Source organism: Ranitomeya variabilis, chromosome 5 (genome assembly GCF_051348905.1).
Source record: "Ranitomeya variabilis isolate aRanVar5 chromosome 5, aRanVar5.hap1, whole genome shotgun sequence".
Classification (NCBI taxonomy): domain Eukaryota; kingdom Metazoa; phylum Chordata; class Amphibia; order Anura; family Dendrobatidae; genus Ranitomeya; species Ranitomeya variabilis.
Genome location: NC_135236.1, coordinates 19,435,128 through 19,460,596, shown reverse-complemented (window position 1 = coordinate 19,460,596; position 25,469 = coordinate 19,435,128). Strand labels below are relative to the sequence as shown.

The window sequence follows — 25,469 nt, the reverse complement described above, 5'->3', positions numbered from 1 at the left end:
GCGGTGATTTTAGATGAAATGACAAACGTAGTATGAAAATAGGTTTAGCAAAATTGAGGTCCGCTTACTAGATAGCAGGAAGACAGAAAGGGCACTTTCATGGTCAGCTGAAAACCCTATCAAAACACCATCCTGAAATTACTTTAAGACTCTAGTATTAACTCATAACATCAGAGTGGCAATTTCAGATCACAAGAGCTTTCCAGACACAGAAACGAAACTACAGCTGTGAACTGGAACAAAATGCAAAAACAAACAAGGACTAAAGTCCAACTTAGCTGGGAGTTGTCTAGCAGCAGGAACATGCACAGAAAGGCTTCTGATTACAATGTTGACCGGCATGGAAGTGACAGAGGAGCAAGGCTAAATAGCGACTCCCACATCCTGATGGAAACAGGTGAACAGAGAGGATGATGCACACCAGTTCAATTCCACCAGTGGCCACCGGGGGAGCCCAAAATCCAATTTCACAACAATTGCCCCCAGTGCATCCAGCATATTGCCCCAGTGTGTCCAGCATTCAGCTCCCAGTTTGTCCAGCATTCTGCCCCAGTGTCTCCAGCATATTGCCCCCAGTGTGTCCAGCATATTGCCCCCAGTGTCTCCAGCATATTGCCCCCTGTGTGTCCAGCATTCTGCCCCAGTGTCTCCAGCATATTGCCCCCAGTTTGTCAAGCATTCTGCCCCAGTGTCTCCAGCATATTGTCCCAGTGTGTCCAGCATATTGCCCCCAGTGTCTCCAGCATTTGCCCCCAGTGTGTCCAGCATATTGCCCCCAGTGTGCCCAGCTTATTGCCCCCAGTGTGTTTAGAATATTGCCCCCAATGTGTCCAACATATTGCCCCAGTGTATCCAGCATATTGCCCCCAGTGTATCCAGCATATTGCCCCCAGTGTGTCCAGCATATTGCCCCAGTGTCTCCAGCATATTGCCCCCAGTGTGTCCAGCATATAGCCCCAGTGTGTCCAGTATATTGCCCCCAGTGTGTCCAGCATATTGCACCCAGTGTGTCCAGCATATTGCTCCCAGTGTGTCCAGCATATTGCCACCAGTGTGTCCAGCATATTGCCCCCAGTTTGTCCAGCAAATTACCTACAGTGTGTCCAGCATTCTTCCCCCAGTGTGCGCAGCATATTGCCCACAGTGTGTCCAGCATCTCTGCCCCCAGTGTCTCCAGCATACTGGCCCAGGCTGTTGTGAATTCTGCTTTTGGGCTCCCTCCGGTGGTTGTAGGTGGTAATGCAGTAGTCCCTGAGTTGCAGTCCTGGTCAGGTGTATCTGCTGATTGCAGTTCTTACTGGGGTATTTAGGCCTGCAGGATTCATTAGTCCTTGCCAGTTGTCCATGGTTGTTGGGAGGTTTTGGTCCTGGTTTGTTCCTTCTGCCAAATCAGCAAAGATAAGTGTCTGGTTTTGTTTCTGTGGCACACATAATAATCTTTATTTTTATATAGCGCTAACATATTCCGCAGCTCTTTACAGTTTGCACACATTATCATCGCTGTCCCCGATGGGGCTCACAATCTAAATTCCCTATCAGTATGTCTTTGGAATGTGGGAGGAAACCGGAGTACCCGGAGGAAACCCACGCAAACACGGAAAGAACATACAAACTCTTTGCAGATGTTGTCCTGGGTGGGATTTGAACCCAGGACTCCAGTGCTGCAAGGCTGCTGTGCTAACCACTGCATGCTGTGTGCTTAATAATCCTGTGCTATTCAGTGTTTTTTTGTCCAGCTTAGATTGTGTCAGTATTTTCTCAGTCTTGTTGGATTCTCTGGAGTGGCAGATATACATTCCATGTCTTTAGTTAGATTGTGGAACTTTTTGTATTATCTGCTGTGGATATTTTTTGGAAGGGTTTTAATACTGACCGCTTAGTATTCTGTCCTATCTTTCCCTATTTAGCTAGAGTGGCCTCTTTTGCTGAATCCTGTTTTCTGCCTGCGTGTGTCTTTCCTCTCCTACTCACAGTCAATATTCGTGGGGGGCTGCCTATCCTTTGGGGTTCTGCTCTGAGGCAAGGTAGTATTCCTATTTCCATCTATAGGGGTATTTAGTCCTCTGGCTGTGTTGAGGTGTCTAGGGTTTGTTAGGCACACCCCACGGCTACTTCTAGTTGCGGTGTTAGTTCAGGTTTTGCGGTCAGTACAGTTTCCACCTACTCCAGAGAAAGTTCATGCGGCTCCAAAGTCACCGGATCATAACACCAGGCCCCCCGGATTGCCATTCACAGTTAAAAAAAAAAGTTCTCACCTTTTCGTGCTCCAGCGGAGTAGCTCCCTCCAGCAGCGCGCATTGACAATAACATCAGATGCCGGCGACGTGCACGCTCTGGCTGACGTAAGCTGCCAGCCTCCGATTGCTTGGTGGCTGTTAACTATTGACGTGCGGGTGCACGCCTGCACATCAATAGCGTTTAACTGCCGCAGCACCAGTAGGGGCCCGGTGAGAAGATGAGACAGGGCCCGATGCGGGCCCCCTCTGCCCAACGGGCCAATGCGTCAATCAGGGCAGTAATGCCCTGATGGCAGCTGGCAATCTCAGGGCCCCCCCACACCACTGGGCTCTGGGCTACCACGCAGATTGACCCTATTATAATTCGCCACTGGCCCCATATAATGCTTCACATATAATGAGCCCCATATAATGCTCCTTACAAAATGGGCCCCATATATTGCTCCATATATAGTGAGCCTCATAGGATGCACCAGTGTATGATTGGCTCCATATTGATGCTCAATATGATGCTTCAGTATATGATGGCCCCATATGATGCTCCAATATATGATGGCCCCGTATGATGCTCCAGTATATAATGGCCTCACATGATGCTCCAGTATATGATGGATCCATATGATGCTTCAGTAAATGATGGCCTCATATGATGCTCCAGTATATGATAGCCCCTTATGATGCTCCAGTATTTGATGCCTCATAGGATTCTCCAGTATATGTTGGGCAATATATGATGCCTCATATGATGCTCCAGTATATTATGGACCCCATATAATGCTCCAGTATATGATGGGCCCTGTTGTGAATTCTGTTTTTGGGCTCCCTCTGGTGGTTACTGGTGGTACTGGCTGACTTTTGTCTTGTGTTTCCTGTGCACCTGTTCCCATCAGGAAACTGGGAGTTTCCTATTTAGTCTGGCTTCTCAGACATTCTAGTGCCGGCAATCAATGTTACCAGAGCACCTCTGTTGCTTGCTACCTGCTCCAAGTCTGCAATTCAGCTAAGTTGGATCTTTGGCATTTTTTGTGTTTGTTTGTCCAGCATGCATTTATATTTCTCTTGCTGCTGGAAGCTCTAGTGATCTGAAATTACTACTCCGGTGTCATGAGTTGATAACGGAGTTAAAGTAATTTCAGGATGGCTGTTTAGGGTTTTGAGGTGACCGCGAAGTCCTCTTTTGTATTTTCTGCTATCTAGTCAGAGGGCCTCTCTTTGCTGAATCTATATTCATACTGCGTACGTGTTTCCCTCTTACCTAACCGTTATTATATGTGGGGGGCTACTATCACTTTTGGGGTTTCCCTGGAGGCAAGTCAGGTCTGTGTATTCCTCTGCTAGGGGTAGCTAGATCTCCGGCTGGTGCGAGGTGTCTAGGGATAAAACGTAGGCACGCCCCCTGGCTACTATTAGTTGCGTGTTAGGTTCAGCGTCGCGGTCATCTGAGATTCCATCTTCTTAGAGCTAGTCCGTTTTTGCCTGAGTGCCTGCCATTAGGAACCATGACAGTATTGCCGGCCCAAATGTATTAAAGGTATTGGCTGAAGAAAGAGAGAAAAAAGAAGTTTCTGACACTTTTTTTTTTTTTTTTTTTTACTCAGAAGTTCTGTCTAGCCATAATTGCAATCTGCTGTTTTTTTTCTCTCCTCTTAACCCCTGAATGGCTCAGATCTCAGCTGTTAAGAAATGGATATCCAGAGTTTAGCTACAAACCTGAATACTCTTGCTTCTAAGGTTCAAAATATCCAAGACTATGTTATACATGCTCCTATGTCTGAACCCAAGATTCCTATACCTGAGTTCTTTTCTGGAGATAGATCTCGTTTTTTGAATTTTAAGCACAATTGTAAATTGTATCTTTCTCTGAGATCTCGCTCCGCTGGAGACCCCGCTCAGCAGGTTAAAATTGTTATTTACTTGTTGCGGGGTGACCCCCAGAATTGGGCATTTGCATTGGCACCAGGGGATCCTGCGCTGCTCAATGTGGATGCTCTATGAGGAACCTAATTTGGAGATTCAGGCTGAAAAGGCCTTGATAGCCCTCTCTCAAGGGCATGATGAAGCTGAAATATATTGTCAAAAATTTCGAAAATGGTCTGTGCTTACTCAGTGGAATGAGTGCGCCCTGGCGGCGAATTTCAGAGAAGGTCTCTCTGACGCCGTTAAAGATGTCATGGTGGGGTTTCCTACGCCCACAGGTCTGAATGAACCCATGACTATGGCTATTCAGATTGATCGGCGTTTACGGGAGCGCAAACCTGTGCACCATTTGGCGGTGTCTTCTGAGCAGGCACCGGAGATTATGCAATGTGATAGAATTCTGTCCAGAAGTGAACGGCAGAATTATAGGCGTCAAAATGGGTTGTGCTTCTACTGTGGTGATTCTGCTCATGTTATATCAGCATGCTCTAAATGCACAAAAAAGGTTGATAAGTCTTTTGCAATTGGCACTTTACAGTCTAAGTTTATTTTGTCTGTAACTTTGATCTGTTCATTATCATCTATTACTGTGGATGCCTATGTGGATTCTGGCGCTTCCTTGAGTCTTATGGATTGGTCCTTTGCCAGACGCTGTGGGTTTAGCCTAGAGCCTTTGGAAGTTCCTATCCCTCTGAAGGGTATCGACTCCACACCATTGGCTAGGAATAAACCACAATACTGGACACAAGTGACTATGTGTATGACTCCTGACCATCGGGAGGTGATTCGCTTCCTTGTGTTGCATAACTTGCATGATGTCTTAGTTCTTGGATTGCCATGGTTGCAAACTCATAATCCAGTCCTTGACTGGAAAACAATGTCTGTGTTAAGCTGGGGATGTCAGGGGGCTCAGGGGGAAGTACCTTTGGTTTCCATTGCTTCATCTACTCCCTCTGAAATTCCGGCATTTTTGTCTGACTATTGTGATGTTTTTGAGGAGCCTAAACTTAGTTCTCTCCCCCCTCACAGGGATTGTGATTGTGCTATAGACTTGATTCCTGGCAGCAAGTTTCCCAAGGGTCGTTTGTTCAATCTGTCTGTGCCTGAGCATGCTGCAATGCGAGAGTATATTAAGGAGTCCTTGGAAAAGGGACATATCCATCCATCCTCATCCCCTTTAGGAGCAGGTTTTTTTTTCGTGGGTAAAAAAGATGGCTCCCTGAGGCCCTGTATTGATTATCACCTGTTGAATAAGATTACAGTCAAATACCAGTATCCTTTGCCACTATTGACTGATTTATTTATTAAAGGGACAAAGTGGTTCTCTAAGATTGATCTTCGGGGTGCGTATAATTTGGTGCGGATTAAGCAGGGAGATGAGTAGAAAACTGCATTTAATACGCCCGAGGGCCATTTTGAGTATTTGGTAATGCCTTTTGGTCTTTCTAATGCTCCTTCAGTCTTTCAGTCCTTTATGCACGATATTTTCCGTAAATACCTGGATAAATTTATGATTGTGTATTTGGATGATATTTTGATTTTTTCAGATGACTGGGAGTCGCATGTTCAACAGGTTAGGAAGGTTTTTCAGGTTTTGCGGGCCAATTCTTTGTTTGTAAAGGGTTCAAAGTGTATTTTTGGGGTTCAGAAGATCTCCTTTTTGGGGTATATTTTTTCCCCTTCTTCTGTTGAGATGGATCCTGTCAAGGTTCGGGCTATTTGTGATTGGACGCAGCCTACTTCCCTGAAGAGTCTTCAGAAGTTCTTGGGCTTTGCTAATTTCTATCGTCGATTTATAACTGGGTTTTCAAGTGTTGCTAAACCTCTGACTGATTTGACTAAGAAGGGTGCTGATGTTGCCAATTGGTCCTCTGCGGCTGTGGAGGCCTTTCGGGAGCTTAAGCGCCGCTTTTCTTCCGCCCCTGTGTTGCGCCAGCCTGATGTTTCGCTCCCTTTTCAGGTCGAGGTTGATGCTTCCGAGATTGGAGCGGGGGCGGTTTTGTCGCAGAGAAGTCCCGATTGCTCAGTGATGAGACCATGTGCATTCTTCTCTCGAAAGTTTTCGCCCGCCGAGCGAAATTATGATGTCAGTAATCGGGAGCTCTTGGCTATGAAGTGGGCATTTGAGGAGTGGCGTCATTGGCTTGAGGGTGCTAGACATCAGGTGGTGGTCTTGACTGATCACAAGAATCTGATTTACCTTGAGTCTGCCAGGCGTCTGAATCCTAGACAGGCGCGCTGGTCGTTGTTTTTCTCCCGGTTTCATTTTGTGGTTTCATACTTGCCGGGTTCAAAAAATGTGAAGGCAGATGCCCTTTCTAGGAGTTTTGAGCCTGACTCCTCTGGTGATTCTGAGCCTACGGGTATCCTTAAGGATGGGGTGATTTTGTCTGCTGTCTCCCCAGACTTGCGACGTGCTTTGCAGGAGTTTCAGACTGATAGGCCTGATCGTTGTCCGCCTGGGAGACTGTTTGTTCCAGATGAGTGGACCAGTAGAGTCATCTCGGAGGTTCATTCTTCTGTGTTGGCAGGTCACCCTGGAATTTTTGGTACCAGAGATTTGGTGGCCAGGTCCTTCTGGTGGCCTTCCCTGTCTCGGGATGTGCGTACCTTTGTACAGTCTTGTGATGTTTGTGCTCGGGCCAAGCCTTGCTGTTCTCGGGCTAGTGGATTGTTGTTGTCCTTGCCTATTCCGAAGAGGCTGTGGACGCACATCTCTATGGACTTTATCTCGGACCTCCCGGTTTCTCAGAAAATGTCCGTCATTTGGGTGGTGTGTGACCGTTTTTCTAAGATGGTTCATTTGGTACCCTTGCCCAAATTGCCTTCTTCTTCTGAGTTGGTTCCTTTATTTTTTCAGAATGTGGTTCGTTTACATGGTATCCCGGAAAACATCGTTTCTGACAGGGGGTCTCAATTTGTGTCTAGGTTCTGGCGAGCGTTCTGTGCCAGGATGGCATTGATTTGTCTTTTTCGTCTGCATTCCATCCTCAGACTAATGGCCAGACGGAGCGAACTAATCAGACCTTGGAGACTTATTTGAGGTGTTTTGTGTCTGCTGATCAGGATGATTGGGTCGCCTTTTTGCCGTTGGCAGAGTTTGCCCTCAATAATCGGGCCAGTTCTGCCACTCTGGTTTCTCCTTTCTTTTGCAATTCAGGGTTTCACCCTCGTTTTTCATCTGGCCAGGTGGAATCTTCGGATTGCCCTGGAGTGGACACGGTGGTGGATAGACTGCACCGGATTTGGAGTCATGTGGTGGACAATTTGAAGTTGTCTCAGGAGAAGACTCAGCAGTTTGCTAATCGTCATTGTCGTGTGGGTCATCATCTCCGTGTTGGGGACTTGGTGTGGTTATCTTCTCGTTTTGTCCCTATGAAGGTCTCTTCTCCTAAGTTTAAACCTCGGTTCATAGGTCCTTATAAGATTTTGGAGATTCTTAATCCTGTATCTTTTCGTTTGGACCTACCAGCATCTTTCACCATTCATAATGTCTTCCATCGGTCGTTGTTGCGGAGGTACGAGGTACCGATTGTTCCTTCTGTTGAGCCTCCTGCTCCTGTGTTGGTGGAGGGTGATTTGGAGTATGTTGTGGAGAAGATTTTGGACTCTCGCGTTTCCAGACGGAGACTTCAATATTTGGTTAAATGGAAGGGATACGGTCAGGAGGATAATTCTTGGGTGACTGCCTCCGATGTTCATGCCTCTGATTTGGTTCGCGCCTTTCATAGGGCGCATCCAGATCGCCCTGGTGGTTCTCATGAGGGTTCGGTGCCCCCTCCTTAAGGGGGGGGTACTGTTGTGAATTCTGTTTTTGGGCTCCCTCTGGTGGTTACTGGTGGTACTGGCTTACATTTGTCTTTTGTTTCCAGTGCACCTGTTCCCATCAGGGTTTGGGAGTTTCCTATTTAGTTTGGCTTCTCAGTCATTCTAGTGCCGGCAATCAATGTTATCAGAGCACCTCTGTTGCTTGCTACCTGCTCCAAGTCTGCAATTCAGCTAAGTTGGATCTTTGGTATTTTTGTGTTTGTTTTGTCCAGCACGCATTTATACACTCTTGCTGCTGGAAGCTCTAGTGATCTGAAATTACTACTCCGGTGTCATGAGTTGATATCGGAGTTAAAGTAATTTCAGGATGGCTGATTAGGGTTTTGAGGTGACCGCGAAGTCCTCTTTTGTATTTTCTGCTATCTAGTCAGAGGGCCTCTCTTTGCTGAACCTATATTCATACTGCGTACGTGTTTTCCTCTTACCTAACCGTTATTATATGTGGGGGGCTACTATCACTTTTGGGGTTTCCCTGGAGGCAAGTCAGGTCTGTGTATTCCTCTACTAGGGGTAGCTAGATCTCCGGCTGGTGCGAGACGTCTAGGGATAAAAACGTAGGCACGCCCCCCGGCTACTGTTATTTGCGTGTTAGGTTCAGCATCGCGGTCATCTGAGTTACCATCTTCCTAGAGCTAGTCCATTTTTGCCTAAGTCCCTGCCATTGGGAATCATGACACCTTTCATCCTCAGACTAATGGCCAAACGGAGCGAGCAAATCAGACTCTGGAGGCTTATTTGAGGTGTTTTGTTTCTGCAGATCAGGATGATTGGGTGACCTTCTTGCCATTGGCTGAGTTTGTCCTTAATAATCGGGCTAGTTCCGCTACTTTGGTTTCGCCATTTTTCTGCAACTCTGGTTTTCATCCTCGTTTTTCCTCGGGACATGTTGAGCCCTCTGACTGTCCTGGGGTGGATTCTGTGGTGGATAGGTTGCAGCGGATCTGGAATCATGTGGTGGACAACTTAAAGTTGTCACAGGAGAAGGCTCAGCGTTTTGCCAACCGCTGCCACGGTATGGGTCCCCGACTTCGTGTTGGGGATTTGGTGTGGCTGTCTTCTCGGTTTGTTCCTATGAAGGTCTCCTCTCCTAAATTTAAGCCTCGCTTCATCGGTCCTTATAAGATTTTGGAAATCCTTAATCCAGTGTCCTTTTGCTTGGATCTTCCGGTGTCGTTTGCCATTCACAACGTGTTCCATAGGTCTTTGTTGCGGCGCTACGTTGTGCCTGTGGTTCCTTCTGTTGAGCCTCCTGCTCCAGTGTTGGTTGAGGGTGAGTTGGAGTACGTGGTGGAGAAGATCTTGGATTCTCGTCTCTCCAGACGGAGGCTTCAGTATCTGGTCAAGTGGAAGGGCTATGGTCAGGAGGATAATTCCTGGGTGGTCGCCTCTGATGTTCATGCGGCCGATTTGGTTCGTGCCTTTCACGCTGCTCATCCTGATCGTCCTGGTGGTCTTGGTGAGGGTTCGGTGACCCCTCCTTAAGGGGGGGGTACTGTTGTGAATTGGATTATTTGGCTCCCTCTTGTGGTCACTAGCGACATGACACTTTGAGTTTCTTTCCCCAGCTTGGTACCCACCTGGCTTGTTAGTCCAGGGGTGTTGCTATTTAAGCTTCCTGGATTTTCAGTCTGGTGCCTGGCATCATTGTAATCAGTTCCTTTCTGTTTGCTCCTGTCTGCTGGTCCTGGTTCTTGCAAAATAAGCTAAGTCCTGCTTCCTTGTTTTTTGGTTATTTGCATTGCTCTTATTTTTTGTCCAGCTTGCACTAAATGTGATTCTTGATTTTGCTGGAAGCTCTAGGGGGCTGATATTCTCCCCCCGGGCCGTTAGACGGTTCGGGGGTTCTTGAATATCCAGCGTGGAAATTTTGATAGGGTTTTTGCTGACCGTATAAGTCATCTTACTATATTCTGCTATTAGTTAGTGGGCCTCTCTTTGCTAAAAACCTAGTTCATTCTTACGTTTGTCTTTTCTTCTTACCTCACCGTTATTATTTGTTGGGGGCTTGTATCCAACTTTTGGGGTCTTTTCTCTGGAGGCAAGAAAGGTCTATCTTTTCCCTTCTAGGGTTAGTTAGTTCTCCGGCTGGCGCGAGACGTCTAGAACCAACGTAGGTACGTTCCCCGGCTGCTGCTATTTGTGGTGCTAGGATCAGGTATACGGTCAGCCTAGTTACCACTGCCCTATGAGCTGGTTTTTTTGTGTTTGCAGACTTAGTAATAACTTCTGAGACCCTCTGCCATTGGGGTCATAACAGGCGACATCATGTATTGCACTATCCCTGGCCATCTCGAGGACCAATCTGGCCACTGGATAGCCGTTAGTATTCCCATGGATGCAGGTGACCCCGACCTTCCTACCGGGCATTTCAAATCCCTCAGGTGCAACTCTCACCAGAGTTACCGGGCTCCCAGAATCGACCAGTCCGCACATTTCCATATCATGCATCCGCAGGGCACACCCTCGTAAACTTTCACCAGGTGGATAGTTCACACAACATACCGGACACACATAACTTACACACCCTGGGTGCCCATTTGTCTGCGGTTCCTCTTTTCAGGCTACCGCCCCTTTTTGGGACTCTGCCCCCTTTTGGGCAAGTGCTCTGTTTTTTGACACCACCCCTGTTTGGGATACAGCCCCCTTTTGGGATTCCACCCCTTTTTGGGCTACTACCCCTATTCGGGTTACCGCCCCTTTTGGGGACTCCGCCCCCTTTTGGGCAACCATCTCCGTTTGGGTCATCGCTCACTATTAGGGATACTCCCTTCCCTGGGATACACCCCGTGGCCGTGGACTTCCCCACGGCACTCAGGCCCCAGTTTGCACAGTCCACCCCTATGTCCCTGGGCTTGTACTGGCCCTTTAAGAGTCTGCACGACTTGAGGGAAAAAAAAATATATATATATTTTTTTTATAGGTCACTTCACCAGCTCCAGCTGGTACCGCCACAGCTCCCGCTGCAGTCACATACAACCGGCACCTCCGGCTGCCAACCACAAGTCACAGCAGCACCTGTAGCTCTGGCTGCTGCGGAACCTCTTGCTGCAACTGCAGCTATGCTCCACAAGGCTCTGCACGGCTCCACTGCAAACTTCGTGGACCCGACGATCCACAGCAAGCCGCTTGTCACCTTCGTGGACCCGCCGATCCACAGCAAGCCACTTGTCAGCTTCGTAACCCCGCCGAGTTACAGCCAGACGCAATCTTCGTGGCCCCGCCGAGCCACAGCAATTAACTCCACGTGTGCCTTCTGGACCGTTGCCCACATTCTCCACCATATGTAAGATTGCAATTACTTACGGGTTTGGGGAATACTCGCTTGGCACGGGATTCAACACACGGGCACGTTTTTTTCCAAACAAAACAGTCTATATGGTTTATTATGGCATCATAAACCAGAGAAAATATGAACAACCAGTCTTTACATTAATCCTCACATCATAGTGTATGGCTTTAAACCGCAGTCACTAAACACACTGACCCTCTGTGTCCAGTTATCGTGGGTGACCGCACGCCATACATTTGATTAATGTTCCTGGAGCACAACAGGCACCAACGTACGACACTACGGTTGCAGCAACTAAACACGCTGGTCCTCCCTTGACCAGTTGCCGTGGGTTACCACACAGTTCATATCACAAGTACCCAGAGTCTGTACAGGTACCTGACGGGAGCTCCTGCTCCACCTGCTGACTCCTTGTCAGTCCACTGGGAAAGCTGCCTCACGGGAATCACCAACTTGTCTTTGTGGCATATCTTAGTTAGTCCAGACCCACCGGAGGATGGTAGCTTCCCCAAGTTTCACTGTGCGCTGCTCAGGGATCTGGTCCTACTCCCAGGACCTCCCACGCTGCTCAGGGATCCGGTCCTCCTCCCAGGACCTTCCAACACCAGCATGTGCTTTCAGGAAGCCTCCTCCCAGGTCTTCCAACACAGAAACCACACAGGAACATACACAGGGCCCTCAGGAACCATATGACCCACACCCTGGTCACATTATGTACCTGTAACCACACCCACAGTAATGGATCACATGGGCTGGTCACGTGATCCTGACAACATTGCAGGTCCTCAAAACACCCGCACTGCCAAGTAGGAAAAAGGGGTACAGTGAGCGCCCTCACCCAGTGGTGAGGTATGTGGGTAGCCAGACCCTCCCATCTCTCATAGCTACCCGCAACCTGGACCCAGGTGCACTAAATCACATCATCAGTGCTTACGTGCTCTAATGACAAGATACTCTGGGTTGCATCGCAGGGAGCATCCATCCCTGTGACACATACCTCCCATTAACAACAATGCCGGACACTGTCTCACTACCACATCCATGCATACTCATGGCCTCAACATGCCTCCGTGCGTATACTGGAGAGACCATGCAGCGCCCCCTACCTGTTACAGGGGTCACTGCATCACACCATCTATAGGGGTATTTAGTCCTCCGGCTGTGTCGAGGTGTCTAGGGATTGTTAGGCACACCCCACGGCTACATCTAGTTGCGGTGTTAGTTCAGGGTTTGCGGTCAGTACAGATTCCACTTCTCCTGAGAAAGTTTTCATGCGGCTCCAAAGTCACCGGATCCTAACACCCACCCCGCAAACTTTCACACCCTTACAGAAATCTTAAACATCTTGACCTACATTCTCTGAATCCCTTCTCCCTCTCACAGACATAAGTTCCTTACAAAATGCGGATGACGCTGCCGCTCTATATAACAGCCACAATAGCTGTAGCTTTGGAAACTGCTGCCCCACTTTCACATACCAAAGCTCACAAAATCAACAGACAGCCCTGGCACACCAGCCTGACCAAAGAACTGAGGCGAGCTTCCAGGGCTGCTGAGCGCAGATGGAAAAGATCCCACTCCAATGAGCACTTCATCACATTCAAACAGTCCCTCACTACTTTCAAGACCACACTCGCCACAGCTAAACAAACCTACTTCTCATCTCTCATATCCTCCATGTCTCACAACCCTAAACAGTTATTCAACACCTTCAATTCTCTCCTCTTTCCCCCAGCACCTCCTCCCTCCACACTTATCTCAGCTGAAGACTTTGCCTCATTTTTCAAGCAGAAGATTGATAACATCAGAGACAGTTTTGGTCAACAACCCCCAGAGCCCTTCCTCCCGACTTCCCAGCCCTCCACCTTCAAAACTAACTTCTCCACCATTACAGAAGATCAACTCTCCACTCTACTCTCAAGATTGCATCTCACCACCTGTGCACTTGACCCGCTCCCATCCCACTTCATCCCAAACCTCACCACAGTCTTCATCCCAACCCTAACCCATCAATTCAACCTCTCACTAACAACTGTTGTTTTCCCCTCAAGCTTTAATTATGCCACAATCACACCTATCCTCAAAAAGCCCTCTCTTAACCCATCCTCTGTATCTAGCTATCGCCCTATATCACTTCTCCCTTATGCCTCCAAATTACTGGAACAACACGTCTATCTAGAACTGTCCTCCCATCTCTTTTCTTGCTCCCTCTTTGACCGCTTACAATCTGGCTTCTGGTCACACCACTCCACTGAAACTGCCCTAACTAAGGTCACCAGTGACCTCTTAACCGCCAAGAGCAAGCGACACTACTCTGTCCTCCTCCTCCTCAACCTGTCGGCTGCCTTTGACACAGTGGACCATTCCCTATTATTACAGACCCTCTCATCCCTTGGTATCACAGACTTGGCCCTATCCTGGATCTCATCATACCTAACAAACCGGACATTCAGCGTCTCCCACTCACACACCACCTCCTCACCTCGCCCCCTATCTATCGGAGTCCCACAAGGTTCAGTCCTTGGGCCTCTGCTCTTCTCCATTTACACCTTTGGCCTGGGACAGCTCATAGAATCTCATGGCTTTCAGTATCACCTGTTAAGATCCAGTGACTTTGGAGCCGCATGAAACTTTCTCTGTAGAAGCGGAATCTGTACTGGCCGCAAACCATGAACTAACACCGCAACTAGAAGTAGCCTTAGGGTGTGCCTAACAAACCCTAGACACCTCGACACAGCCAGAGGACTAAATACCCCTATAGATGGAAATAGGAATACTAACTTGCCTCAGAGCAGAACCCCAAAGGATAGGCAGCCCCCCACAAATATTGACTGTGAATAGGAGAGGAAAGACACACGCAGGCAGAAAACAGAATTCAGCAAAAGAGGCCACTCTAGCTAAATAGGGAAAGATAGGACAGAATACTAAGTGGTCAGTATTAAAACTCTTCAAAAATATCCACAGCAGATAATACAAAAAGTTCCACAATCTAACTAAAGACATGGAATGTATATCTGCAACTCCTGAAAATCCATCAAGACTGAGAAAATACTGACACAATCTAAGCTGGACAAAAAACAATCAATAGCACTGAATTATTAAGCACACAGCATGTGTGCCACAAAAACAAAACCAGACACTTATCTTTGCAGATTTGGCAGCAAGGCAGAAGGAACCAGGCAAGGACAAAACCTCCCAAAACAATGGACAACTGGCAAGGACTAATGAATCCTGCACACCTAAATACCCCAGTCAGAACTGCAATCAGCAGATACACCTGACCTGCAACCCAGGGACAACTGCATTACCACCTATAACCACCGGAGGGAGCCCAAAAGCAGAATTCACAACAATCACCTCTATGCTGATGACACACAGATCTACATCTCTGGACCAGATATCACCTCCCTACTAACCAGAATCCCTCAATGTCTGTCCACTATTTCATCTGTTGTGAATTCTGCTCTTGGGCTCCCTCCGGTGGTTGTTAGTGGTAGTGCAGTTGTCTCTGGGTTGTAATCCAGGGCAGGTGTTTCTGCTGATTGCAGCTCTATTAGGTATTTAGGTGTGTAGGATCCAGGAGTCCCTGCCAGTTGTCAATTGTTCTTGGAGGGATTGCATCTCTGTCTGGCTCCTCATGCCCTGCTGTCAATTCAGCTAAGATAAGTGTCTGTTTTTTTGTCCCTGTGGCATACTTGCAGTGTGCTTTACTGTTCAGTGCAATTTATTGTGTTTTTGTCCAGCTTAGACTTTGTTTGGATTTTCCTGTCATGCTGGATTCTCTGGAGATGCAGATATACATTCTATGTCTTTAGTTAGATGTAGAATATAGTATTATCTGCTGTGGATATTTTTAGGGTTTTAATACTGACCGCTTAGAATTCTGTCCTATCCTTTTCTATGTAGCTAGAAGTGCCTCTTTTGCTAAATCCTGTTTTTCTGCCTGCGTATGTCCTTCCTCTTAAACTCACAGTCAATATTTGTGGGGGGCTGTCTATCCTTTGGGGTTCTGCTCTGAGGCAAGATAGAATTCCCATTTCCAACTTTAGGGGTATTTAGTCCTCCGGCTGTGTCGAGGTGTCTAGGCCGTGTTAGGTACACCCCACGGCTACTTCTAGTTGCGGTGTCAGTTTAGGGTTGCGGTCAGTACAGGTACCACCTACTCCAGAGACAGTCTCAGGCGGCTCCAGGGTCACCGGATCATAACATTCATCCTTCTTCTCCGCTAGATTTCTGAAACTTAACATGGACAAAACAGAATTCATCATCTTTCTCCCATCTCACGCGACCCCCCCAACGAACCTATCCATTACAGTACATGGCTGCCCACTCTCCCAAGTCCCACAAGCTCGCTGCCTCGGAGTAATCCTTGACGCTGATCTCTCCTTCAAACCACATATCCAAGCCCTTTCCACTTCCTGCCGACTTCAACTCAAAAATATTTCACGAATTCGTACATTCCTCAACCAAGAATCTGCAAAAACCCTAGTGCATGCCCTCATCATCTCTTGCCTTGACTACTGCAACCTCCTGCTCTGTGGCCTCCCCTCTAACACTCTCACACCCCTCCAATCTATTCTAAACTCTGCTGCCCGATTAATCCACCTGTCCCCTCGCTATTCCCCGGCCTCTCCCCTCTGTCAATCCCTTCACTGGCTCCCCATTGCCCAGAGACTCCACTACAAAACCCTAACCATGACGTAGAAAGCCATCCACAAGCTGTCTCCTCCATACATCAGTGACCTAGTACTTACCTGCACGCAACCTCCGATCCTCACAAGATCTCCTTCTCTACTCCCCTCTTATCTCCTCTTCCCACAATCGAATACAAGATTTCTCTCGCGTATCACCCCTACTCTGGAACCCTCTACCACAACACATCAGACTCTCGCCTACCATCGAAACCTTCAAAAAGAGCCTGAAGACCCACCTCTTCTGACAAGCCTACAACCTGCAGTAACCACCGATCAACCAAACCGCTGCATGACCAGCTCTATCCTCGCCTACTGTATTCTCACCCCTCCCTTGTAGATTGTGAGCCCTCACGGGCAGGGTCCTTTCTCCTCCTGTACCAGTCGTGACTTGTATTGTTTAAGATTATTGTACTTGTTTTTATTATGTATACCCCTCTTCACATGTAAAGCGCCATGGAATAAATGGCGCTATAACAATAAATAATAATATAAAAATAATAATAATAATAACCACACATATTCTAGCAATCAGCATGCCATGTTCTCCACCACAAGCAATTGAGCTCCCTTTTGATTCACTCACCCAACTCATTTTTTGAAAGTGTGTATCAAGCTTCATTCCCACGATGAGTGACTGGAGAGTTTTTCATGTTACAGATGGTACGCACCAAAAGCTCTTTATGGGAACGTAGCCTTAATCATCTATTTCACATTAACTGACAGTCTTGTTCCCATTCTGTGTCTCTCTCCTTATCTACTTATTGCTGCTTTTCCTGCTCCTCCTTTTTTGCCATAACCGAGGGCCTAGTTGGTTCATTCCTTAAATTGCTACTTTATAGACAAAACTCTTCCCTAAAAGCATGCTATATAACAAATGAGAATAATAAAAAATCCATCTTTATCTAGAGAATATCATATTGTTGTTAAATTTGCACATTTCTTTATCATTTTCTGTAGAGATATTTTGATGTCCTTATTTCTCAGACTGTAGATAATGGGGTTAATCAACGGGGTGAATACAGTATATAGAAGTGATAAAAGTTTACTAAAGTTTAAGGTCTCTTCTCCTTTAGGAAACAGATAAACACTTAATATAGTGAAGTAGAAGATGGAGACTACAGTGAGGTGGGCGCTACAGGTGGAGAAGGCTTTATGTCTACTGATATTGGACTGGAACCGTACGATAGTGACAATTATATTAATATAAGTTATTATAATCACTGTGAGAGGGATGAAGAGGACCGGGAAACACATTACGAAGACCTCTAACTCAATAGCATAAGTGCTAGAGCAGGCTCCTTCTAGTAAAGGACCAAGATCACAGAAAAAATGGTCAATGATATTAGGTCCACAAAACGTCAGCATCGATATTGTTATACAGTCCATCAGTGCAACAGAAAAACTCAACATCCAACACATGGCGGCCATTATGGCACAGCGGTCACTTGTCATTGTAGACGTGTAACGGAGGGGATTACAGATGGCCACATATCTGTCATAGGACATCACCGTGAGGAGGAAACATTCAAATACTCCCGAGGCACTAAAAAAATAAAACTGAGTGATACAACCATTAACAGTAATGGAACCCCCATTATTCAGTAGGATTTGGAACGTGTTGGGGACAATATCTGTGGTCAATATGATGTCACTGATGGACAGTTGTGAGATGAAGAAGTACATTGGAGTGTGGAGGTTCTTGCTGGTGGACACCAGGGTGATGATCAGGAGGTTCCCACATATTGTCCCACAGTAAATCACCAGGAGAAAACAGAAGAAGAAATAAGTTAAATGTTGGTCATTTTGAAATCCTAAGAGGAAAAAGTCCACAGTCAGATTGTTCATCTGAAGAAAGAGTAAAAAATATATATTAAGTAAACAGTGCAAGACTAGGAACACTGTAAATTTGAATGAATAAAACTAAATGAAGATATCTTTTTGTGAGTAGGTGAGTAAAGCGGCATCTACAGCACACAAAGTGGTTTCATTTTGCTAAAATATATCATGTTTTGTTCCTCTGATCCCACCAAAGATCCTGAGTATTAAGGGGCTACGTTGTATTTCACTGCAGAATGAGTGACAAAGGTGGTGACAAGGTGAATATTAGGGGGGTTTAAGTATATTTAAGCTGCCTTACTTCCTCTTAGGCTATGTGCACACGTTCAGTTTTTTTATCGTTTTTTCACAATAAAACGCATTGCGGTAAAAAAATGAGCATGTTCATTAATTTTGCTGATTTTCTGCGTTTTTCCCGCAATTTTATGTATTTGGGAAAAAACGTACAAAAAACGCATCAAAAACGCATAAAAAACGTGAAAAAAGCGCATTCGGATTTCTGGCAGAAATGTCCGGTTTTTGTCAGGAAAATTTCTGCAAGAAATCCTGACGTGTGCACATACCCTTACACACAAATATTGATTTCAGGATCTTTCTCTAGTATCAAAATAAGGGAGAGGGCTCTTAACTTGCCCTCCTTGTTTTCAATGTGAAAGAAGTAAGAAATGCTGCTCTTAGGCAATGTGCACATGTCAGGATTTCTGGCAGAAATTTTCCTGACAAAAACCGGACATTTCTGCCAGAAATCTGCATGTGTTTTTACAGCGATTTTACCACTTTTTTACCGCGTTTTTACCGCGTTTTTTGATGCGTTTTTATTGCGTTTTTTTCACAATGCATAGAATAGCAGGAAAAACGTGAAAAACCGCAAAATTAATGAACATGCTGCTTTTTTTACCGCGATGCGTTTTTCGCATCATGTGCACTGGACGAGATCTGAATCTGATCATGCGCCACCCACAGGGGCCATTTTCCCGGAGGCCACCGCATCACAGCAATGGAGCTGTCGGTGCCTCCGGGCTTTGAGGAGATGCCGGAGGAGCCTCGACTCTGCACTAAGATACGCCACCGCCGCCACCCCACAGCACAGAGCCCTGACGCTGCACAAAGAGGAGCCGCCGCCGCCGCTCACCAGCACAGAAACCCCACGCTGCAACAATGAGGTAATAGGGGGATACTCCACTCACACTTTCCTGTGAGATGCCCCCTCTCTTCGTCATCGGGACCACTCCCCCCCACCCACCATATACACATTGGTCTGCACCTGGCGTACAAGACGACCCTCGACTTTTAAGAAGATTTTCAGGGGTTAAAAAGTTGTCTTATACGCCGGAAAATACGGTATATGAAATATATGTCTCCATTAAACTTGAGTGTGACTTTTCTGTCTGTGATCAGAAACACTAATGCCCACAAATGAATGTTCAGTTCTAAACTTGGTCTGATCCTTTCCCTATAACTCCTCATCCAAGTACAATACTGCACATCAGATATTTACCACTGCCCATCAGCTCTCCCACCTCCACCTATAAAGGTTTTGTACAACCTCTCTTCTAACTCTTCTACCATTTATTCATCAGTGTCTCCACCACCCTCAATTTTACACCTTCATTGACGGCTACGTAACAAGTAAATATGATATTAGACGGCCCGATTCATCAAACCTTTAACTCCAGACTTCTGGCGTACAAAGCTTTGAAAAGTCATAAAGCTTTGGAGTAAAGTGAAATTGCACAAAACATTTGGAACTTTTTCACATTCTGATGTCATTTTTGGCCAGCTCTGACAGCGTAGGCGGACCTGGGGTAAGACATTGGCATGGCAACCCCTGTTTGACAAATTTATGACATGGGGTGGTATTCGATACTCCACAATTCTTACTTCCGCTAATGACTGGAGTGTGATTCATGGCGGGGCACACATAGTTAATTAATATGTGCTTGTCTCTTAATTAGTCAAGATTATATGACTCCAACGTGCTCCTCATCAAGACCGGCGTGGAAACTTCCAATCTTAATGAATCTGCACCAAATTTTATATAAAACTCTTCATAAGCCATGCCATCTCCTTTTGTGTAATCTATTACAACATTACTGAAAACCATGGTATTTTAAAAAGCAGAAATTAAATAATAATATTAACAGCAACAACAAATATAAATAATATTCATTATTTTAAAATATCTAATTATATGCTAGATATTATATTATGTGAAATTATAATAATATATTACATAATTTACTGAGATAATGACTTTGGGGTTATCATTGGCTGTAAGCCATAATCATCAACATTAGCAGAAATAAAACCGTGAAATAGATCACTCTGTTTGTAATGACCCTATATAATATAGGAGTTTTACTTGTTGTATTGAAGAACAGAAATAAATTAACTTTTTGATGATATTCTAATTTTGTGAGAAGCACCTGTATTATTATAAAATATATAAATATATATATATTAGACATTATAAGATATACGTTAATCATTATTATAATATGAATATATTATAGAATAATCCCAATATAAAAACACTATCACTTCTACTATAAATAATAATAATAATAATATTAACAGTTGCACAAAATGATATCTAAACTCAAAAATTCAAATTCAAACACTATGACACACAGCAGCACCTGTGGTACCAATGGTCATGACCACACCGGGTTTTATCCTCAATAGCCACGGGATGTCCTTACAACAAGTCAATGTTGACAACTGCAGAAAGTAGCTCTGCTCAGGTCTGACCGAATCTAATCTGATACATTACAACATCTTAGGTACTTGGAAAGAACTCGATATGTAATGCAGGTCAACAACAAGTAGTGATCTGACAGCTGTGATTTGTGATCGATAAATAATAATAATAATAATACAGCAATGACCAATTGTAAAAAGAAAAAAAACAACATTAGTGTAAGATTTCTCACAATGAAAATGTTTTTACTTAAGATGTGATCATTTCCTACATATTCAATCTTTCATTAATTAGAATTATGCTGCATTCTACCGTTTGCTCCAAAACCTTTCTGCAAATAAATAGTTAAAAGAATGAATAATCAAGCGGATATAAAATAGGACAAAACAGCTTTCTTAGGGATCCTCCATGAGAAAATCAGACATAAAGTACCTGGATGTACTGTACATAAACACGTTACGGGAAGAGTCAGAAGGCCGTATATCTCAGCCTGGACCGCAGCACAATGATTGGACTGGCGGTTCTCCTGACCTGAGTGCGACAGCTACATAGAAATACATGCTGTCATGCTTGGATTGTGACAGTCACTGGCCAGCCCGAGCATTGCGTTGCCATTCTCATTTAAGTTACATGGCCACCTGACTCTTCCCTAAGGAGAAAAGAGTAAAAAAAACTCCTAGGACAAGTAATTTCCTCACTTGTCTCCTTGTTTCTAGATCACTGAGTAGGAATACTCCTAAGATTAATTAGGCATTGGAAAAAGTCCTCAGTTGTTGAAAAATTAGAGCAAGTTCAATGAAGAGATACCAGGATGGTGAGCTGACTGCAAAGTATGTCCTATGAGGAATGGTTAAAGCATCAGAGAATGTTTAGCTTTCAAAAAAGAAGACTAAGAGGAGACTTAATTGAGGTCTACAAATATCTGAAGGGCTGTCACAGTGTAGAGGGATCATCATTATTCTCATTTGCACATGGAAATAGGGGAAGCAATTAACTGAAACTGAAAGGGAGAAGATATACACTCACTGGCCACTTTATTAGGTACACCATGCTAGTAACGGGTTGGACCCCTTTTGCCTTCAGAACTGCCTCAATTCTTCGTGGCATAGATTCAACAAGGTGCTGGAAGCATTCCTCAGAGATTTTGGTCCATATTAACATGATGGCATCACACAGTTGCCGCAGATTTGTCGGCTGCACATCCCTGATGCGAATCTCCCGTTCCACCACATCCCAAAGATTTCATGTTGTTTACGCCAAATTCTGACCCTACCATCCGAATGTCGCAGCAGAAATCGAGACTCATCAGACCAAGCAACGTTTTTCCAATCTTCTACTGTCCAATTTCGATGAGCTTGTACAAATTGTAGCCTCAGTTTCCTGTTCTTAGCTGAAAGGAGTGGTACCTGTTGTGAATTTGCTTTTTGCTCCCTCTAGTGGTTACTAGTTTTTTGACTCTGGTTTTTCTGTCATTCCTTTTATCCGCACCTGGGTCGTTAGTTAGGGGTGTTGTTATATATGGTCAACCCAGTTACCACTGCCCTATGAGCTGGATTTTTGTATTCTGCAGACTTCCACGTTCCTCTGAGACCCTCGCCATTGGGGTCATAACAGTTTGCCAGGCCAGTATTAAATGTTTAATGCATTGCAGAAGAGGGATTATAAGAAAGAAGATTCTGAGTTTTTTTTTTTTTTCTTCTTTTTCCCCTTTACCTCAGAGTGGCTATGCTTGCTGCAGACATGAATGTCCAGACCTTGATTACAAGTGTGGACCAGCTGGCTACTCGTGTGCAGGGCATACAAGACTATGTTATCAGAAATCCTAGGTCAGAACCTAAAATACCGATTCCTGAACTGTTTTCCGGAGACAGGTTTAAGTTTAGGAATTTCGTGAATAATTGTAAATTGTTTTTGTCCCTGAGACCCTGTTCATCTGGAGATTCTGCTCAGCAAGTAAAAATTGTTATTTCGTTCTTACGGGGCGACCCTCAGGATTGGGCTTTTTCGCTGGCGCCAGGAGATCCGGCATTGGCTGATCTTGATGCGTTTTTTCTGGCGCTCGGTTAACTTTATGAGGAACCCAATCTTGAGATTCAGGCAGAAAAGGCCTTGCTGGCTATGTCTCAGGGGCAGGACGAGGCTGAAGTGTATTGCCAAAAATTTCGGAAATGGTCCGTGCTGACACATTGGAACGAGTGTGCACTGGCCGCTAATTTTAGAAATGGCCTTTCTGAAGCCATTAAGAATGTTATGGTGGGTTTTCCCATTCCCACAGGTCTGAATGATACTATGGCACTGGCTATTCAAATTGACCGGCGGTTGCGGGAGCGCAAAACCGCAAATTTCCTCATGGTGTTGTCTGAACAGACACCTAATTCGGTGCAATGTGATAGAAAAACCGCAAATTCCCTCATGGTGTTGTCTGAACAGACACCTGATTTAATGCAATGTGATAGAATCCTGACTAGAAATGAGCGGAAAATTCATAGACGCCGGAATGGCTTGTGCTACTACTGTGGTGATTCTACACATGTTATCTCAGCATGCTCTAAACGTATAGCTAAGGTTGTTAGTCCTGTCACCGTTGGTAATTTGCAACCTAAATTTATTCTGTCTGTAACTTTGATTTGCTCACTGTCATCTTATCCTGTCATGGCGTTTGTAGATTCAGGTGCTGCCCTGAGTCTCATGGATCTCTCATTTGCTAAGCGCTGTGGTTTTACTCTTGAACCATTAGAAAATCCTATTCCTCTTAGGGGTATTGATGCTACACCATTGGCAGCAAATAAACCGCAGTATTGGACACAGGTTACCATGTGCATGACTCCTGAACACCGCGAGGTGATACGTTTCCTGGTTTTACATAAAATGCATGATTTGGTTGTTTTAGGGCTGCCATGGTTACAGACCCATAATCCAGTCCTGGACTGGAAGGCTATGTCAGTCTCAAGTTGGGGCTGTCGTGGTATTCATGGGGATTCCCTGCCTGTGTCTATTGCTTCCTCTACGCCTTCGGAAGTTCCGGAGTATTTGTCTGATTATCAGGATGTCTTCAGTGAGTCTGAGTCCAGTGCACTGCCTCCTCATAGGGACTGTGACTGTGCTATAGATTTGATCCCAGGCAGTAAATTTCCTAAGGGAAGACTGTTTAATCTGTCGGTACCTGAACATACCGCTATGCGTTCATATATCAAGGAGTCTCTGGAGAAAGGACATATTCGTCCGTCTTCTTCCCCTCTTGGTGCGGGATTCTTTTTTGTGGCAAAAAAGGACGGATCTTTGAGACCTTGTATTGATTATCGGCTCTTAAATAAGATCACTGTCAAGTTTCAGTATCCTTTACCGCTGTTGTCTGACTTGTTTGCCCGGATTAAGGGTGCCAAGTGGTTCACCAAGATAGACCTTCGTGGTGCGTACAACCTTGTGCGCATTAAGCAAGGTGATGAATGGAAAACCGCATTCAATATGCCCGAAGGTCATTTTGAGTACTTGGTGATGCCTTTTGGGCTCTCCAATGCGCCTTCAGTTTTTCAGTCCTTTATGCATGATATTTTCCGGAAGTATCTGGATAAATTTTTGATTGTTTATCTGGATGATATTTTGGTTTTTTCTGATAATTGGGATTCGCATGTGGAGCAGGTCAGGTTGGTCTTTAACCCCTTCCCGACATGTGACGGTATAGTACGTCACATGTCGGGACCCCCGCTTTGATGTGCGCTCCGGCGGTGAGCGCACATCAAAGTCGCGACATGTCAGCTGTTTTTTACAGCTGACATGTGCGCGCAATAGCGGCGGGTGAAATCGCGATCACCCGCCGCTATTAACTAGTTAAATGCCGCTGTCAAACGCAGACAGCGGCATTTAACTACCGCATCCGGCCGTGCGGCCGGATATGAGCGCATCGCCGACCCCCGTCACATGATCGGGGGTCGGCGATGAGTCAGGAAGGTAACCATAGAGGTCCTTGAGACCTCTATGGTTACTGATTGCCGGTGGCTGTGAGCGCCCCCCTGTGGTCGGCGCTCACAGCACACCTGCAAATCTGCTGTGTAGCAGCGATCTTATGATCACTGCTGCATAGCAGAGCCGATCGGGCTGTGCCTGCTTCTAGCCTCCCATGGAGGCTATAGAAGCATGGCAAAAGTAAAAAAAAAAAGTTTTTAAAAATGTGAAAAAAATAAAAAAAATATAAAAGTTTAAATCACCCCCCTTTCGCCCCAATCAAAATAAATCAATAAAAAAAACCGCAAACCTACACATATTTGGTATCGCCGTGTTCAGAATCGCCCGATCTATCAATAAAAAAAAAGCATTAACCTGATCGCTAAATGGCGTAATGAGAAAAAAATTCGAAACGCCAGATTTACGTTTTTTTGGTCGCCACGACATTGCATTAAAATGCAATAACGGGTGATCAAAAGAACGTATCTACACCAAAATGCTATCATTAAAAACGCCAGCTCGGCACGCAAAAAATAAGCCCTCACCTGACCCCAGATCACGAAAAATGGAGACGCTACGAGTATCGGAAAATGGCGCAATTTTGTTTTGTTTTGTTTTTTGCAAAGTTTGGAATTTTTTTTCACCACTTAGGTGAAAAATAACCTAGTCATGTTAGGTGTCTATGAACTCGTAGTGACCTGGAGAATCATAATGGCAGGTCAGTTTTAGCATTTAGTGAACCTAGCAAAAAAGCCAAGCAAAAAACAAGTGTGGGATTGCACTTTTTTTGCAATTTCACTGCACTTGGAATTTTTTTCCCGTTTTCTAGTACACGACATGCTAAAACCAATGATGTCGTTCAAAAGTACAACTCGTCCCGCAAAAAATAAGCCCTCACACGGCCAAATTGACGGAAAAATAAAAAAGTTATGGCTCTGGGAAGGAGGGTAGCGAAAAAGGAAAACGGAAAAACGGAAAAAGCTCCGGGGGTGAAGGGGTTAAAATTTTGCGTGAAAATTCTTTGT

At 45.3% G+C, this 25,469-nt stretch overlaps 1 protein-coding gene across 1 annotated transcript; it reads right to left on the bottom strand.

Moving 5' to 3' along the window:
- Positions 1–16,877: 16,877 nt before the first annotated feature.
- LOC143774678 (olfactory receptor 1500-like) lies at positions 16,878–18,771 on the bottom strand. Its single transcript, XM_077262429.1, has 2 exons — positions 18,763–18,771; positions 16,878–17,810 (listed from the first exon to the last, which is right to left on the bottom strand). The coding sequence occupies exons 1-2, from the start codon at positions 18,769–18,771 to the stop codon at positions 16,878–16,880; spliced, it is 942 nt and encodes a 313-aa protein (XP_077118544.1).
- Between the last annotated feature and the right edge of the window lie 6,698 nt (positions 18,772–25,469).